The 15967-nt window shown below is 45.6% G+C and overlaps 2 protein-coding genes across 2 annotated transcripts in view; both read right to left on the bottom strand.

Moving 5' to 3' along the window:
• MSRA (methionine sulfoxide reductase A) overlaps positions 1-4017 on the bottom strand; it is a 227574-nt gene extending 223557 nt beyond the window's left edge. Inside the window, exon 1 of the mRNA XM_068183173.1 lies at positions 3838-4017. Within this exon, the coding sequence (XP_068039274.1) occupies positions 3838-3979 (142 nt within the window). The 5' untranslated portion in view covers positions 3980-4017. The remainder of the gene's footprint in view (positions 1-3837) is intronic.
• Positions 1-15967, bottom strand: part of LOC137470132 (serine protease 55-like) — a 371058-nt gene that overhangs the window by 241911 nt on the left and 113180 nt on the right. The gene's annotated exons all lie outside the window — the stretch shown is intronic.

The following is a 15967-nucleotide window of genomic DNA, read 5'->3' as shown; positions in this document are numbered from 1 at the left end:
GCACCCTAAGGCAGAGCTTGGCTCACCTGGATATCCAGGTGTGGTCACAGACCTCTGATGTGACAAGAATCAGAGACCGGGCACAGCACACACAGCTGGAGCAGGGATCAGAACAGGTTATGCAGGATGTAGGAAAAAGCCTTCCTAGCACAGAGAAACTGGATGGGGAGCTGCACTCTACTGAAACACAACTCCTTGAGAGCACAGGGCTCCAGAGGGAAATAGTCCTGTCAGGAACCAGAAGACTGGAGATGGGGATCCAAAGGAAGGCTGGAAAGGTACCCAGTTAGCATTTTCTACTTGCAGAACTCTGGCTTATATAGGGAATTATCATGGAATCACAGAATCTCCTGAGCTGGAAAGGACCCACGAGGATCATTGAGTCCAACTCCTGACCCTGCCCAGGACACTCTAACAATCCCACCCTGTGCATCCCTGAGAGTGTTGTCCAAATGCTCCTGGAGCTCTGGCAGCCTTGGGAATGTCACCATTCCCTGGCCCGACACCCTCTAGGGGAAGAACCTTTCCCTGATATCCAACCTAAACCTGACACAGCCCCAGCTGTTCCCTGGACCCTGGTCACAGAGAGCAGAGATTGGAGTTGTCCCTCCACAGTCCCTTCAGAGGAGCTGCAGCCCCTGAGAGGTAGAAGCCCTTGGGAGACTGCCAGAGGGAGAAAAAGGCTCTTCAAGGTAGTCTGAATTTGGGAAAAAAAACTTTCTAAGAGAGTTAAGGAACAAAACATCACATAGAAAAACTGAGAACTTCATCAGAAACACAGAGCTGCTTAATGGATTAAAATACAGACACCAAAAACAAAGGAGGCAAAGAAAAGCACCACCTCAGCATTCAGGCACAGAATCAGGGAGGACAAAGCTGGAGTTCAGCCTAGCTGGGGACACTAATGGCAATAAGAAATGAATCCACAAAAATTACAGGAGTAAAAAGAAGCTCAGAAAAAATCAAAGTGAATTGATGCATACAGGAGACAGCCTAGAAGCATGTACAGAAAAGAATGAAGTACTCAAAACCTCTTTTGCACAAGTCTCCAGACACAACAAGTGCTCCAAAACCTCTCCAGGCTGGTACAGTCATAAAGAAAAGCACCAAACAACATGAGGAAAAATGGGCTATGGCTACTTAAAGAAGCTAAATGTGTTTAAATCCAAGGAGCCCTATGGAGTTTTTCCAGAGTTGGGAGGCCAAGTTTGCTGGTGCACATTGCAATGGATCAGAAATAATGAAAAAGCCACAGTGGCTGGGGATCTCTGATGAGGAGAACTGGGCTACAGTAACAATTGCTTTTAAGAAAGGGAAAAACAGAACTGAGGGGGTATAGGATGCTCAGCTTCAGCTCAGTCCCAGAAGATATCATGGAGAACGCCCTCTTAGAAATTATTTCCAATTGGGGAACAAGAAAGTAATCAGGAATAACCAATACATTTACCAAAGGCAAATCACACTTGTCCAGCTGAGCTGCCCTTGTAGGCTGAAATGATGGCTCTGCAGAGCAAGGCAGAGCAGTGGCTGTAGCCCATGTAGCCCCGCATGTCAAAAATGGGCAGGAGCAGCAGCCTCCAAAGGCAGGGATCGATACCTTCGTGTCTGCTGGGCAGCAGGTGACCCCAGGGGCTGACGCTGGGGCCAGAATCATTCCATAGCTGAAACAGCAAAGTGAGTGATGTGACAGAAAACACGCTCAGCAGATCTGAGGGCAGCGTTAAAACACACAGCGAGAGCAGACACAGCAAACAGCAGAGGTTTATCCGAGGAGACCTGGAACATTTCCAGGTCTACACCAACAGAAACCTCAGGGAGGTCAACAACAAGAGCAAGATGATCTCAGAGCTGCTGGGAAGGAGCTGTGGTTCTGCTGGATGCCAGGTTAAATGTGCTCACAGTGCACATTTTCACAGAGAACGCAAACTGTGACTCTGGACTGCAGAGAAAAGAAAAATTCCTCTCTTCTGTGCTGTACTGGTAAGAATTCACCTGGAATACCAGATCCAGTTCTGTTCCCGACTCACAAAAGACATTATAACATGGCAAGGGTCTGCAAGGTCAATCAGCCTTGAGTTGATCATCAGCTTAAATTTTAATTGCCGTTCTTTTCTGAGCAATTTACATCTTATTTTAAGATTGACAGTTCACTGGAGGACCATGCTGTTATTACATACATAATACCGCATTTAGCCACAGAAAAACATTTTTTTTTTAATTGTACTTGCTCTTATGAGGATACTTTTTCTACAGCAGCCCAAAATTATTCTACCTGTGCAGTTACTCAGCATAAAATGAGCCGGGTGTGTCTTCTGTTTTCTCAAGAACCAACATGAAGCTGCCACTTCAATCCAGGCAACGTGCTACTGTTGATGCAATCTCTGGGGTTCACTGCTGTATTTGCACAGACCCCACCTCTGCACCCCTCCTCTGAGTCCACCATCTCTACAGCAGAAATAACGTTCTTCCTGCTACCTTTAATTTCACCACTACCTTCAGCTTTTTACTAAGTATCTATAACATGCAAGATTTTATTATCCTCTTGACCACTGGACTTATGCCATCATCCATTTATAATTCTTCCACCAGCACTTACGCACTTATTTTAAGTATTTATTTTAAGCCCAAAGTTCTCATACTTTGTTAGGGTCCACAGGAGCCTGCAGCAAAGATACATATAAATAACACCTTGTTCAATAAATACCTCACATGTGAACTGTCCAATACACGTGTTAGAGCACCTCAGTGCCACTAAAATTCCTCCTGAACAGCACTGACAGTCATCTTGGAACACCTTCAGTTCCTAGGAGAACTGTCAGAAAGTAAATTCATTAATTCTGGGTTGCCAGTTTGCTTACCTCACAGCACACATCTACTCAAAGGAGAAAAATAATAGGAAGAATTATTAAGAACTTAAAAGCAGTTTGCAAACAGAATCACAAAATTATTTGGGTTGGAAAGGACCTTAAAGCTCATCTCATTCCATCCCCTGCTATGAGCAGGGACACTATGCACTACCCCAGACTGCTCCAAGCACTGCTCCAACCTGGCCTTGGACACTTCCAGGGATCCAGGAACAGCCACAGTTTCTCTGGAAAACCAGTGCCAGGGCCTCATCACCCTCACACGAAAGGATTTCTTCCTAGAACACCCACAGAAGATACACAGCATGTCATGGTTTTATTTTTAAGTATTATTATTTCACAAAAACAGTAAGGGCTAAGGAAATCTGCTTAAAACCCTGTTGCTGGCTTCAGTGAAAAAAAATAAAAGAGGAAATTCATAGACAGCCAAGAGCAATAGTGGAAAATAATCACAGGATGGTTTTGGGTGGAAAGGCATCTTAAACCTCACCCAGTTCCACCCCTCTGCCACGGGCAGGGCCACCTTCCACTATCCCAGGTTGCTCCAAGCTCCATCCAACTTGGCCTTGGACACTTCCAGTGACGGGGCAGCCACAGCTTCTCTGGGCCAACAGGAGCCGCGCTCGCCAGCTGCTCCAACAACCCGTCCACCCCTGTTCTTACGGCACACAAGAAACATCACTGCGCGAGCGAACCTCGACACAAACCCCTTCCCGAGGCACATTTACCCCCCGGACCCCGTCCGCCCCTCACGGCGCGCACCCCCTCCCCGCCGCCGCCATGTTCCTCCCCGCGCCCCCGCCCCGCCCCTCAGCGCGCACGCGCCGCGTCGGCCCCGCCCCCGCCCCCGCCGCCGCCGCCGCCACCAGAGCACCGCGCATGCGCACGCGGTGTGCGGGGAAGGGGCGCGCGGCTGAGGCGGCGGGGGCGGGGGTGCGGGGAAGGAGAGGCGGGAAGCGCAGTTCGCACTCACCTGGCACCGCCATGCGCTGGGTCCTGCCGGGCAGCGCTTCGCCCGCCTGCGGCAGGCGGGAGGCCCAGTCGCCCATGCCGAAGGCGGAGCCGTGGAGGGTGCGGAGGAAGAGCAGGAGGTGGAGGCGGTGGCGCGGCGACATCGCCCGCTGGGCGGGGGAGGAGGGAGCCCCGGGAGGGAGGGGCGGGGAGCGCGCCCCCTGCCGGGCGGCGAGGCGAGGCGAGGCGAGGCAGCGCGGCTCCCTCCAGGGAGCGCCCCGAGTGTCCTCGGTGACTCTTTATCCCGAAATATCCCTTTCCATGGGCTCTGCCCGCTCGGCCGCGTTCCTGGGAAGCACCTCTGTGGAACGCTGCTTGCTCTGAAGTCTGCCCGCGGCGTTGTTCCCAAAGTTTTGGGACCCTCATGGAGTCAACTTCGCCTCCGCCTCATATCCTCCTTCGTGTCACATCCACCTTGTGGCCTGCCCACACTATGGGTTTTGGAGGGGCTTTTGCAGAGTCATTTAAGAAAACACGCTACACGTTCCTTTTATGCAGTAATGTGTTTTATTTGTACAATTACCAGAGTGGTTTGGGTTGGAAGAGGCATTTAAGCTTATTTCCAACCCCCAATAATATATATATATTTATTTATTTATTTATTTATATAATATATATATATAATATATATATATATTATTGGGGGTTGGAAATAAGCTTATATATATATATATATATATATATATATATATATATATACGTTTTTAATTTTTTTCCATGTTCTTCCTGGTTGACAGTCTCCTGGAGTCTCCTGTGTTGTGTTTAGCCAACGTGTATCGTCCCAGTTTTGCAGAGTATTTTTTTCAGTGAATATGTTCCAAATAACATAAATCTCCAGGGAGAATTTTCTGCACCTATGTTTGCAATAAAAACATAAAAAGTGATCACATTGTGAGTGCTTGTGGAAAATACCCGATGTGGTTTTGCGGGTAATACAGTGCATATTCATACAATCGTAGAATGATTTGGGTTGAAAGGGACCTTAAAGTTTATGTCATTCCACTCCCCTGCCAGGGGCAGGGACACTTCCACTGGACTACACAAGAAACAGGATATTAATTGTTTACAAAATTCATCTGGAGGGTTTTGAAAAGTTTGGGTTGTTGACTGAATAGAGAGAAGATGATGAAAAAAACAGACTAATGCCTAGTCTGAGAGGAAGATCAGGTAATTCTCTCAAAAAATTATCTATGACAGATGCAGTTCCATTTAGTTTATAATCAAGCTGGGTTTTACATGGATACTCCTAAATCCTATAATTTAATTCATATATATAAAGGTGTTGGATATTTACAGCAATATTGAGAATTCCCAGGTGCTCTTGAAGCAATCTAGAGGCGTGAGAAAATCATGTTTTAGGAGTCAGGTTTTCTTCCAAATTAAAAATTCAGACAGAAACAGGAGAAACAGAACTGTCCCACCTCAGCTTTCAGGTTCCCTGTTTTGGGTTTGAAAGGTGAACCAAATCCTCTTTGAACACAGTAGTCCCAAGATTGCAGTCAATTTTTCAAGGGTTTTTACATGAACAAAATTTCTAATTAATGGTAAGTAAAATTACTGAGGTCAGAACTGGAGAGGATCTCAGGTGACCTGAAAAAATATCTTGTAATAACCTGGAGAAAATCCATTGAATAATGAGTGAGAATAGAGATGATTGTGATAAATAACTGTGATGTTTTGAGAGTACAAGTCAGTAACAACCAGAAATGCTCAATAACAAAGTGTGAATTTCATTTGAAACGTGTTTACCTAATTAGTTACTCTCTCATTATGGTCACGGTGTCAATTCCCAGTTCTTTCTTTGTAAGAAACCACTAAAGATGATGACATCCCCTGGTTTTACACTGCCCATCTCTTCATTTTCACCACACCTCTCTGCCAGCATGTTCCTAAGAAATGCACTGCTCAGTGTCACAATGGATGGCAATGGAATTTTCCCCTCAGAATTAATGTCTTCACCTGCAAGCTTGATTTTTTTTTTTTTTGCCTCTTAGTGGCCAGTTTTGTTTTCATTGCCATCTTTCCTGCGTGAACTGAGGGCAGTCACAGGTAAGGGGCAGAAAAACAGGCTTGTGTTTGGCTGCTCAGCCTCACAGGTGAAGTGGCTGAGGTGTTCCAGAGCCCTGATGTGCTCCGAAATTCCAGCTGCTGAAAAGCCAGCCTTGCCTCCACTCCAGTGATGCTGGCTGAACGTGCTGTCCTCGAGTGTTGGTACTCTGTGTATTCCCTAAATCATGGGTGCCCTTTCCAGTGCATTCATTCCTCCAGGAAAAATTGCTTCGTCACCCATCACCCAGTCGAGCTGCTTTGTTCGTGAGGCTGAAAACAGCAGAGGATTGGGATCCAGAGCAGTGACAGCAGGGCTGCTGATGCTGGAAAATTACAGCTCTTGGGGGCAGGAATCAGCCTGGCGTTCCCTGTTTGCGTGGCACTTCACGCGACCTGTCCCTGACTTGTCACTGAATCCCAAGTATTAAATGGTAATAAGCCACCGTGCCACTTAACAAATAAAAACTGATTTTCACACGGGTTTAGTGCTTGTTGATTCCATGGAAACAGAAGACTGTTTAAATTAGATAAATCCTGCTTATATTTCAGGAAAGTGTGGGCTATCCCCTCCTCTTGTTGCAGAGGGTGAGGTCTGGGTGAGAGACTCTGAAAATTACACTCTAACTTCATTTAAAGTTTTCTTATTTTTTTACCTCTACCAGCAAGCAGTAGAACGTGATTATTTTTTTATTTATGGTGTATTATGCTTCACACTTAAACATAGACTTTCCATGTACTAACACACTGAATTAAGAAATAGATCAGGAAAAGAAGCCTGGATTATGGCACCTACACAGTGCTTACATTCCCATGTAATTATCACAGTATTCCCAGCACAGCAATTTTATAGCAGATGCTAAAAATTTTCCGTGAAGGTGGAAAAAGAGAGGAGAGAGAGAAAGAGCAGGAAAAAATGGGACGTGGGCTTACCTCTCTCCTTTCAGCCAGGGCTTTGTGCAAATTCCTACTCATCCAGTCCTAGGAACTTGCTCAAAATCAACACAATTTTTTTCCAGGACCTGACATTTCCTATATATAATCCATCAGAGTTAAATTTCCTAGTCTTTGTGGTTTGGAATAGATGCATTTTTCCCGTGTAACAAAATCTGTCGTATCTTGAAACTGATAAAGCCCTTTGTGGCCATCTCCGTGGAAATACAGAGATTTGGAAGGCAGGTTTGTGCTGCAGTGTGCATCTCCTGGAAAAGCAATCTCTTTTTTTGTCTGAAAACATGCAGTGAAAGAAGATCCTCCACAGACTTTAGTGGATTATTCAGTGCTTGATTACTGTTAAAAATATGCAGCTTATTTTTAGGTTGGCTTTGGCTCCCACCCGTCACAGCTTAGCTTATCTTCCCTGGAATGAAGAGATTGCTTTTATCCAGGTTTTGTTATCCAGACTTTGTGCTGCAGGCTGCAGTCATCCCTCAAGAAAAGATAAACAGGACTCTGGGAGTTCATCACTGTCAAGGATGTTTTCTAATTCTCTTAAGTCATTGCACATCTCTGGACGCTGTTCAGGTTTTCGAGTGACGTATTTCCTGATTTTTTTTTCCCTCTTTGATGAAGATGTGAGTAAGGAATTCACCATTCTGGTGCTGCTGAGACCAAGCAAGTGCCAGAGTAATCTGGTTGGATGTGCCATAATCTGTCCAAGAGCAGTATTAGACCTTCCAGCCTCACAGATACACTGCTGTGACTTCTCGAGGGCTCCCAAAGGAATTGATTACCAAAGTAGAGAAATATAAAGGAGATTATGGCAGATATGTAGAAAATTGAGTTCTGTGCCTAGACCTTGTCACCGATTAAATCACTAATCTAGGCTTGTTCCAATCCCTTGTCTTTGTTGCTATTGCTCCTGCAGCTTCTCCTCAGCTGCTGACAGACATCATTTTCCCAGTTCTTCTCCATAGCTGATAAAACTGTCAGATAGTGAATCACAGAATCACAGAATATCCTCAGTTGGAAGGGATTCAAAAACAGTCATTGAGTTCAGCTCTTGGCCCTGCCCAGACACCCCAACAATCCCACCCTGTGCATCCCTGAGAGCATTGTCCAAATGCTCCTGGAGCTCCAGCAGCCTTGGGGCCATGACCCTTCCCTGGGGAGCTGTTCCAGTGCCCGACCACCCTCAAGGGGAAGAACCTAAAACCCCAAGGAGGGAGGACTGTACCCAGGGCTGCTTTGGGCACAAGGCTGTGTCCATGAGTCTGGCATGGCCCCACCTGTCCTGGCAACCTGGCTACTTCCTCTGGGGAAGGGCCCAGGGCAGTCCTGCTCCAGGACTGCTGCACTGCTGGCAATCACTCAGGCCTGGGGACTTCTTGGTGCCCTCTGGGGCTTGGTGGCTCTGCTGTGGGGCTCAGCGATGCTATTGCACCTCTTGGCTGCCATTTCTTGGAGCCCTCTGCACTCCCTTCCCATTGCATGCAGACACAGACAGGTTATGGATGAAATTGTTTTCATGGAAAAGGAGAACAGTGAACAACATCTTCTACAGCTACATCTACACCTACATCTATAGTTATAACATCAAAACCAGCCTTCCTCCAGCCCTAAATGATGTGAACCCTCAAAAGGCCTAATCCTACATTTCTGCTCCAGCTCTGCCTGTGGGAGCCTTGAGCTTGCTGTCAGCTCTGGGCAGAGGGTCCTTCTCCCTCTTCTTCCCTCACCTTTCCAGCCTGATGCCACGTGTGGACACGCTGCCCTGGGGTGGTGGCACGTCTGTCCCTGCATCCTGCTGTGGCTCCTGATGTTTCCTGCCTGAGATCCTGCCATGCTCTGTGCTCAGCATGACTTTGGAACGCTGTTCAGCGAGGGGCACCTTCCCAGGCAGCCAGAGCTGGGCGGTTTTGCACATGGGGCTGGTGCCACCACCGGTGCCTGCAGAGTCCATGGGGGCATGGGGACACATCCGGGATCACCCAGGGCACACGGGGCCTGGCAGAGGAGCTCTCAGAGGTCTGCCCTGGGCAGATGTGGCTCAGGCAAGGCCAGGGGTGCTGGCCGTGCCCTGCTGAGCCCACGGGCCACAGCTGGCCAGGGCACAGGGCTGCGGGGGGCTTGGCTGATCCTGTGGGAGGTTGCTGCTCAAGCTGGGGGTCAGACACTGAGGGCACTGAGGAGGAGGGGGAGGGAGAGGGTCAAGGCAGGAAGGGCTGGGAATGTCCCCACAGTGCATCCCTGGGCTGCTGCATTCAGGATCAGGCCCTACCTGTGCTGCAGGAGGCCCTGGGGGAGAGCAGGGGCTGCAGGAGCTGGGCCATGGGGGAGCTCCGGCTGCCGCAGCGGTGCCGCAGAGCTGACAGGACCATGGTCACTCAGGGTCTCTGGCTGGTCAGCTCTGTTGACTGGACCATGGTCTGGACTCTGCTCTTGGAACCTCTCCAGGGCTGCAATGTTTGGGTTCCCATTGTTCTGTCACACAGCCAGGAATGCTGGGGGTCCTCTTGTCCTGCCCCACCTACAACAATTCTGCCAGCTCTTGTTGGGGAGAGAAAGAGTGACCCACAGAGTTGGAATTACAGAACATCCTGAGATTTAAGGGACCCACCAGGATTATTGATCCAATCCCACCCTGTGCATCCCTGAGAGTGTTGACCAAATGCTCCTTATATCCAACCTAAAGCACCTCTGGCATATCTCCACCCTATGCCTCAGTACATAAGAGAGCTCAGGATTGATGCTGATATTATATCTCTATAAACACAGCAACCCCATGATGGGTACCTCATTGCAATCACATTTTGTGATTGGTCAGATAACAAGATCTTTGAAAAAACCCAAATTTTCACCAGGGCACATAAGTCGGTTTCCCAGTTTCAGCAAAAAAGCCACAAACTGGTTCTAAGGGTTTTCAATTAAGGGACCCAGAGACTTTTAGTGCCACAGTTCTTTTTGGAAACATGAATTCTTTATCAGCAGCTGTATCTGTTGCCCCAGAAGGACAGCAAAGATGATAACACAGTAAAGGATCGACGTGAGATGGTTTCTAGAGAGAGGAGGGAAGATTAATCAGTCATTCATCCGCCTTCCATTTGGGATCTAGATGAGCATTGAGATAGAGATTAAGCTACATAAATTATCCTAAAAATGGAACTGACATAGAAGAGTCATCAGCACTGTACCTCAGGATAATGCAGTGATTTGGGATTTACAGAGGGATGCCAAAAACAATGGGCAATTTCATGGAGTACAGTCTACCATATGTGCCAGGCAGAAGATGAAAACACAGGATACAAACAGTCTCTTCACACAGGTTCTTTATTTTTCCATGGCACTGTAGCAATGAGGGAGGAAATGCTAATACAGCTCAAGCTCTCTGCAGGGAGAACCTTTGGTTCTCTCTTCCCTTCACTGGAGTTCAGGTTACACTTTTATCACCACACAATCCCAGGTTGTGGCTGCCCCATCCCTGGAAGTGTCCAAGGCCAGGTTGGATGTGCTTTGGAGCAAACTGGTCTGGTGGAAGACGTCCCTGCCCAGGGACAGGGGTGGAATGGGGTGAGCTTTAGGCCCTTTCCAACCCAAGCCATTCCATGATTCTGTGTCAGGCACCTGCATTCTGGTGGCCCATCTGCCTGAGGTCAGAATTCACACTTTGCAACCAGGTACCCCCAGCTTTAGCAGAGATCTCCTTCAACAGTATGGCTTCTCACAGCTCCGTGGATTTCCTAGGATTGAATTCCAAGCAGCTGAGGCTTGGCTCTGCAGCTTTAAAATCAAGATTTCCCACTGTGCTGCAGAATACTCTGTCGGTCATTTTCAGGAGAGGACAAATTCTAGGGTCCATCAAGTGGCCAGTGCTCTGTACATCAGGTTAGATGGTCACTGGCAGTGTTCTTGCCTAAAATCTGACATTTTAATACAGATTTCACTAGCTTGTGTCATCATGACACAGTGCTTTTTTTTGTAAAATTATAATTTTGGTAAGAAATTTCTCAATATTTTTGATTCCGTTCGCTTTGGGGTTTCTATGGTTTTATCACCCTGAGCTTTGTTTTTGCAGGACTGACTTTGTGAACATTTTTTTATTTAACTAGGAAAAATTGAAGACTTTTAAAGCAAATTTTAACCCCATAAAAATATTGTATATATAACAATTCCAAAATAAATTGACACTTTAGCACAAAATCCTTCACATTCTCCATCCTAAGTAGCATTTTACATTCCCCACTCCAGATTTTCCATATTGATATCATAGTCTTCAATATTTCATCCCTCCCTTACTAAAACCCTTTTTTCTTTCTGAACCCCAAATTCCTATTTGCTCAAATACTTGTTTTTAATCACTGAAAGTCCAAAGTCCATTCACAAGCAAGTGGCTGAAGTATGTTAATGACTTTCATTTACTTAAATTACCATTAGTGAAGAAATAAGCATGATATTAAATTATCATTAGTGAAGAGATAAGCGTGAAAACAGATAAACTGTTAACTTTGGGGTAACATTTCACCAAGGCAACTGCTCTGCTGGAGGTACTGGTGGGATTGAGCTTGAAAATACGAGGGGATGGTGAATAGCTGGGTTTCCTTTGTATCTCCCATTGTAAAGAATGATATTTAAAAAAAAAAAAAAAGCAATCAGTTGTATTTTTTGGTGGAAAATTAAGGCTCACACCCATGCTCTGGTGGTGGTTTTAAATGCATTGCCTTGGCTTCATCAGTGGGTGCTGGTTTGTGTTCAGTGGCGCTGATGACTTTATAAAAACAAATGTCAGAGTTGTTTACACTGCCCTGCTAAAGAAAATAATCTGATTTAATGGTGCTGGTTTCCCAGTTTAAAAAAAATTAAAAAAAAAAAAAAATAAACAACTCTTGTGCTATGTGCTGTAATAAGCTTTTTATAAATGTGCTCATGTGGTGCTGAGCGGAGCCTGCTGTGCCGACACCATAAAACCGAGAGGGAGCTTCATCAGCTCTAAGTGCCATCGTATATTCCCTGCAGCAGCATTCCCAGGATTAATAAAGTTTGTAAGAAATACACAGGCAAAAGATTAAAAATACATGCGTGATACTACCCGTGGTAATAAAAGCTGATGTTGTTTGGACTGCTTTTTTATTGGCTTGCCCTAGATGAGATGTTTTAAGGTGAATATGATTGAAGAGATGAGCTTTCCCTCAAGGCCCTGCTTTTTCCTGCCCAGGAGCTTCCCAGGGATGCTGGTCCAGGGCTGCTTCCCTGAGCCCTCTCGTGGGCTCCTTCCTCCACTGCAACAGCACATCCTGCAAATGAGGCATTTACTGGTCTCCAAGAAGGTGATCTTTATGGAATGTGAACTGTGTCCTCATCTCCCTGCGTAAGGAAACATGTAAAAATAAAGCAAAATTAGTATTTCATTAAAGGCATGAGAAATGTTTAGAGTTTTGACCACAAATACCCTGTTTTTGTTGTGGCATCTAGCAATAACAGTGATTATGGAATTGCAACACAGGAGGCTCTTCTGGGAATAGATCTGCAGCGCAGCCTGTCACTGCTTGGCAAAATGCATTCAGGTGCTGATGGAAATGGAAAGGTTGTGTATTTGAGGTGGTTTCATTGAAAAAATCATAATAAAGTGGATTAAGAGACACCTGAAATGCCTCCTGGCTTTAAACAAAAATATCAGGAGATTTTCTGACAGCATCTGGTCCTTGAGGGAAATTAAATGCCAGGTAATATTCTGTTTGGAAGAAAACAAATTAACAGCATATGTAAAATATATCTGATGCCCATTAGATTATCTTTAATCATCCATGGGTTGTAGTGACTTTTGATTCCATTCTTTATTGGAATTGCTACACTGGATCTTGCTGTGCAGTGCTTACAGTAAGACACAGGTCCAGGTCATTGAGTCACAGAATGATTTTGTTTAGAAGGGACCTGAAAGATCATCCAATTCCACCCCCTGCCATGTGCAGGAACACCTTCCACTATCCCAGGTTGCTCCAAGTCCTGTCCAGCCTGACCTTAGACATAAAAGATCCTCAGGTATTGAAGTTTTGTCGGTATATAGATATTTTAGTCCCAGGGAAATCCATGGGACTTTCTCACCTCTTCTGACCCCCAGGAGGTTACATTCCAAATGAGATAGAGCATCCCAAAATGGAGGTCTGAGCAACCTGGTCTAGTGGAAGGTGTCCCTGCCCATGGCAGGGGACTGGACTGGATGACCTTTGAAAAGCTCCTACCAACCCAAACTATTCTATGATTCTGTGAAGGACATAATGAGCCTGGTGCAGGTGTTGTTTATTGAATTTGTTTTTTCATTGTGATGGGGTAGAATTGTGAGACTGGTTTGGAAATAGGGACATGAAGAGTATGAAAGTACAGACCATCCACAGAATAGTGTCATGACAATTATGGGGTGTAAGGCACCAAAATGAGCCTGAGAGGGTTGGCAAGTGGCACAGAGAATTGAACTCTTATCAAACCAGATTAGAGAGAGGAATAGAAGATGGGAGATGGGATATGGAGAACTGCAAAACTGGGCATAACTTTTAGGGGCTGTTAACAGCAGTATTTTCACAGACAAAATGAGCAGAGCATAACTTAGAACCCTTGTCCATGGATTAAGCAAAGGCTGTGACTTTCAGCAGCAATGTGCTTGGACAACCAAGTGTCCTGCAGCTGCTGTGAATAAAAATTCAACATTTGTCATATCTCAGTAATTGTAGTCCCTTGGTACCTTCTATTTTGAGTGTTGGAAGTTATAAATATTGTTGATGACTCAGCATTTACTTTAGACTTCTTAGGCTTTACCAGCCGTGTTTGCAGTCCTTATTCCTGTTGTCACTGTTTGTCAGTGTGAACCTTCACCCAAGTGGAGGAGATTTACAATGAATTCTGGGGGACATTTGTCTTTAGTTCAGCTTACACCAATTTGGACCTTTCTGTCATAAAGATTTTTAAAGTTGATTTGGTTTTCATTGGATGATGCAAAAGAAGAACAAGATGATGCTGTTTTTACCTCTCTTTGGGAAGGGCATGTTCCTTCAAATATTTTCCAGGATGGCTGGAAGGATACAAAAATCCTGATTTGGGGATGAACAGTTCTGGCACAAATACCAAGAGACGACACTTCCATCCTTAAAATAAGCCCCCCGACATAAGTGATAATTTAATATACATCATGCCATCTGCTTGCAGAACTGTGCAAGCTGCTCCCAGAGAAGTCAATGGGCAATGCATTTTTCCTATTATTTTAAACATTCTGGGATCAATCTTGATGACACAAAGGCAGGCAATAGTCACCTTTCCCCAAAGACAAATACAGCTTGTCACTAGAGCAAATAATCACTGCTGCAAACCCACCATTTCTCCTCCTCCTCCTCCTCCCTCTGCCCTTCCCAGCCCTCAGGATGAAAACACAGAGTGCTCTGCCAGTTAAAAAAGCAGATGGGCAAAGGAGAAGGTTTCAGACCTACAAAGCACAGGAGCCCTGGCAGCAGCTTTGCCCTTTATCCACTGTGAGCTTCCATCTTGGAAACTTTTACTGCTCTTGACCTGACCTACAGAAATGTTTCAGCAGCATTTGAGGTTGGAGGAAGGACTCATTTCACTGTTTTCCCTTTATTCCAGTTGATACAAAGGCAGGGTCAAGCCTTGAAGAGGTATTTTTGTGCATGGGTCTTCTGCTGCTTTGCTGCAGGCTCATTGGAACTTGGGAAGACAGCACAGACCCCACTGAGGAGTTTTCCCTTTCTGATGAAATCACTCACAAACATGTAGAGAAAAGGGAGATTGAGGCTGACTGTTCCCAAGCTCCTGGCTGCTGGTGAACCTGCATGCCAGGCATTTGCTCAGACAATCTCTGGATCTTGTGCTATGAAATTATAAATGTTGCCTGCTCATCTCCTTATAGCGTGTCTGTGTGCAGAACTCCCTCCCTCTTTCTTCAGCTCAAGTGTGCAGTTTAGTCAAATTCCCCTCTTCTCATGTTAGTGCTGTTCCACTGCTTCCATCATCCTTATTCCTGTCATTCATACTTTTCCAGCTTCCCAGCATCCTTTTTGAGGGGGGAGAAAGGAAACTCAAGCAGCACAGATTTTTCAAGGTGCAGAGGCACCAAGATGTAGAGACATGCAAAGCAATCCTGGCTGGGGAGGACATTTTGATGTCTCCACTCAAATCATGGAATCGTGGGATCATGGCATGGTTTGGATGGGAAGGAACCTTAAACCTTATCCAGTTCTACCCCCTGCCATGGCCAGGGACACCTTCCACTATCCCAGGTTGCTCCAAGCCCCATCCAGCCTGACACTTCCAGGGATCCAGGGCAGCCACAGCTTCTCTGTTATAATTTCAAGCAACTTTCTCTGCCCAGAATTCTTCAAATTCAAGTTCCATTGGTGCTCTTTGATCCATCCACTATGGTCTGCGGATCAGAAGTTACTCGTTTTACACCCTGCTCCTTTCTTGGCCCTCCACACCGCCTGGCAGGCTTCCTAATCCACTCGTGTTTGTAAAAGGATTGATAATTCATTCCTTCTCTTAGAAAGTAGTTCTTCAAATCTCTTAGTCTACCTTTTAATAGAATGCCTGCTCTCTATTTTTTCCGTGTTTGAACACGAAGTCTTCTTACTTGTAACAGCCTCCTTCGCTCTGATCTTTAATTACAGTAGCTTTCTTCTGGTCTTTTTAAAAGTCTTTTTTGATACACTCAGAGTATTTTCTCTGAGCCTCTAATATGGTGTCTTTAAACAATATCTCTGCTGCTTGCAAACATTTCACCCCGTCGTGGCTTGTACTAATTTCCTTTGAACGAGTCGCCTCATTTTTCGTAGAGCTCCTTTTTAAATCCAGCGCTGTGTTTGGTGATATTTTTGGCTGCCTTGTTCCTATGACTATACTGGAGCTCAGCACATTATGGCTCTTCTCCTACAGAGTCTCTCTTTGATAACACCGTAATGATCCTGGGCTGCACAAGGAGTCCTTTCTCCAATGACTGAATCTCCAAGGAGTGTTTGTTCACAGGTATCTAAACATTTACCCTCAGTATCCATTATATTTATCCATTGTACATGAACGAAAATGTTTCTCCTTTTTATTGCATCTTGTGT

This window comes from Anomalospiza imberbis, chromosome 3, assembly GCF_031753505.1.
Source record: "Anomalospiza imberbis isolate Cuckoo-Finch-1a 21T00152 chromosome 3, ASM3175350v1, whole genome shotgun sequence".
Taxonomy (NCBI): Eukaryota; Metazoa; Chordata; class Aves; order Passeriformes; family Viduidae; genus Anomalospiza; species Anomalospiza imberbis.
The sequence above is the reverse complement of the archived record's forward strand: the minus strand, read 5'-3'. Positions and strand labels throughout refer to the sequence as shown.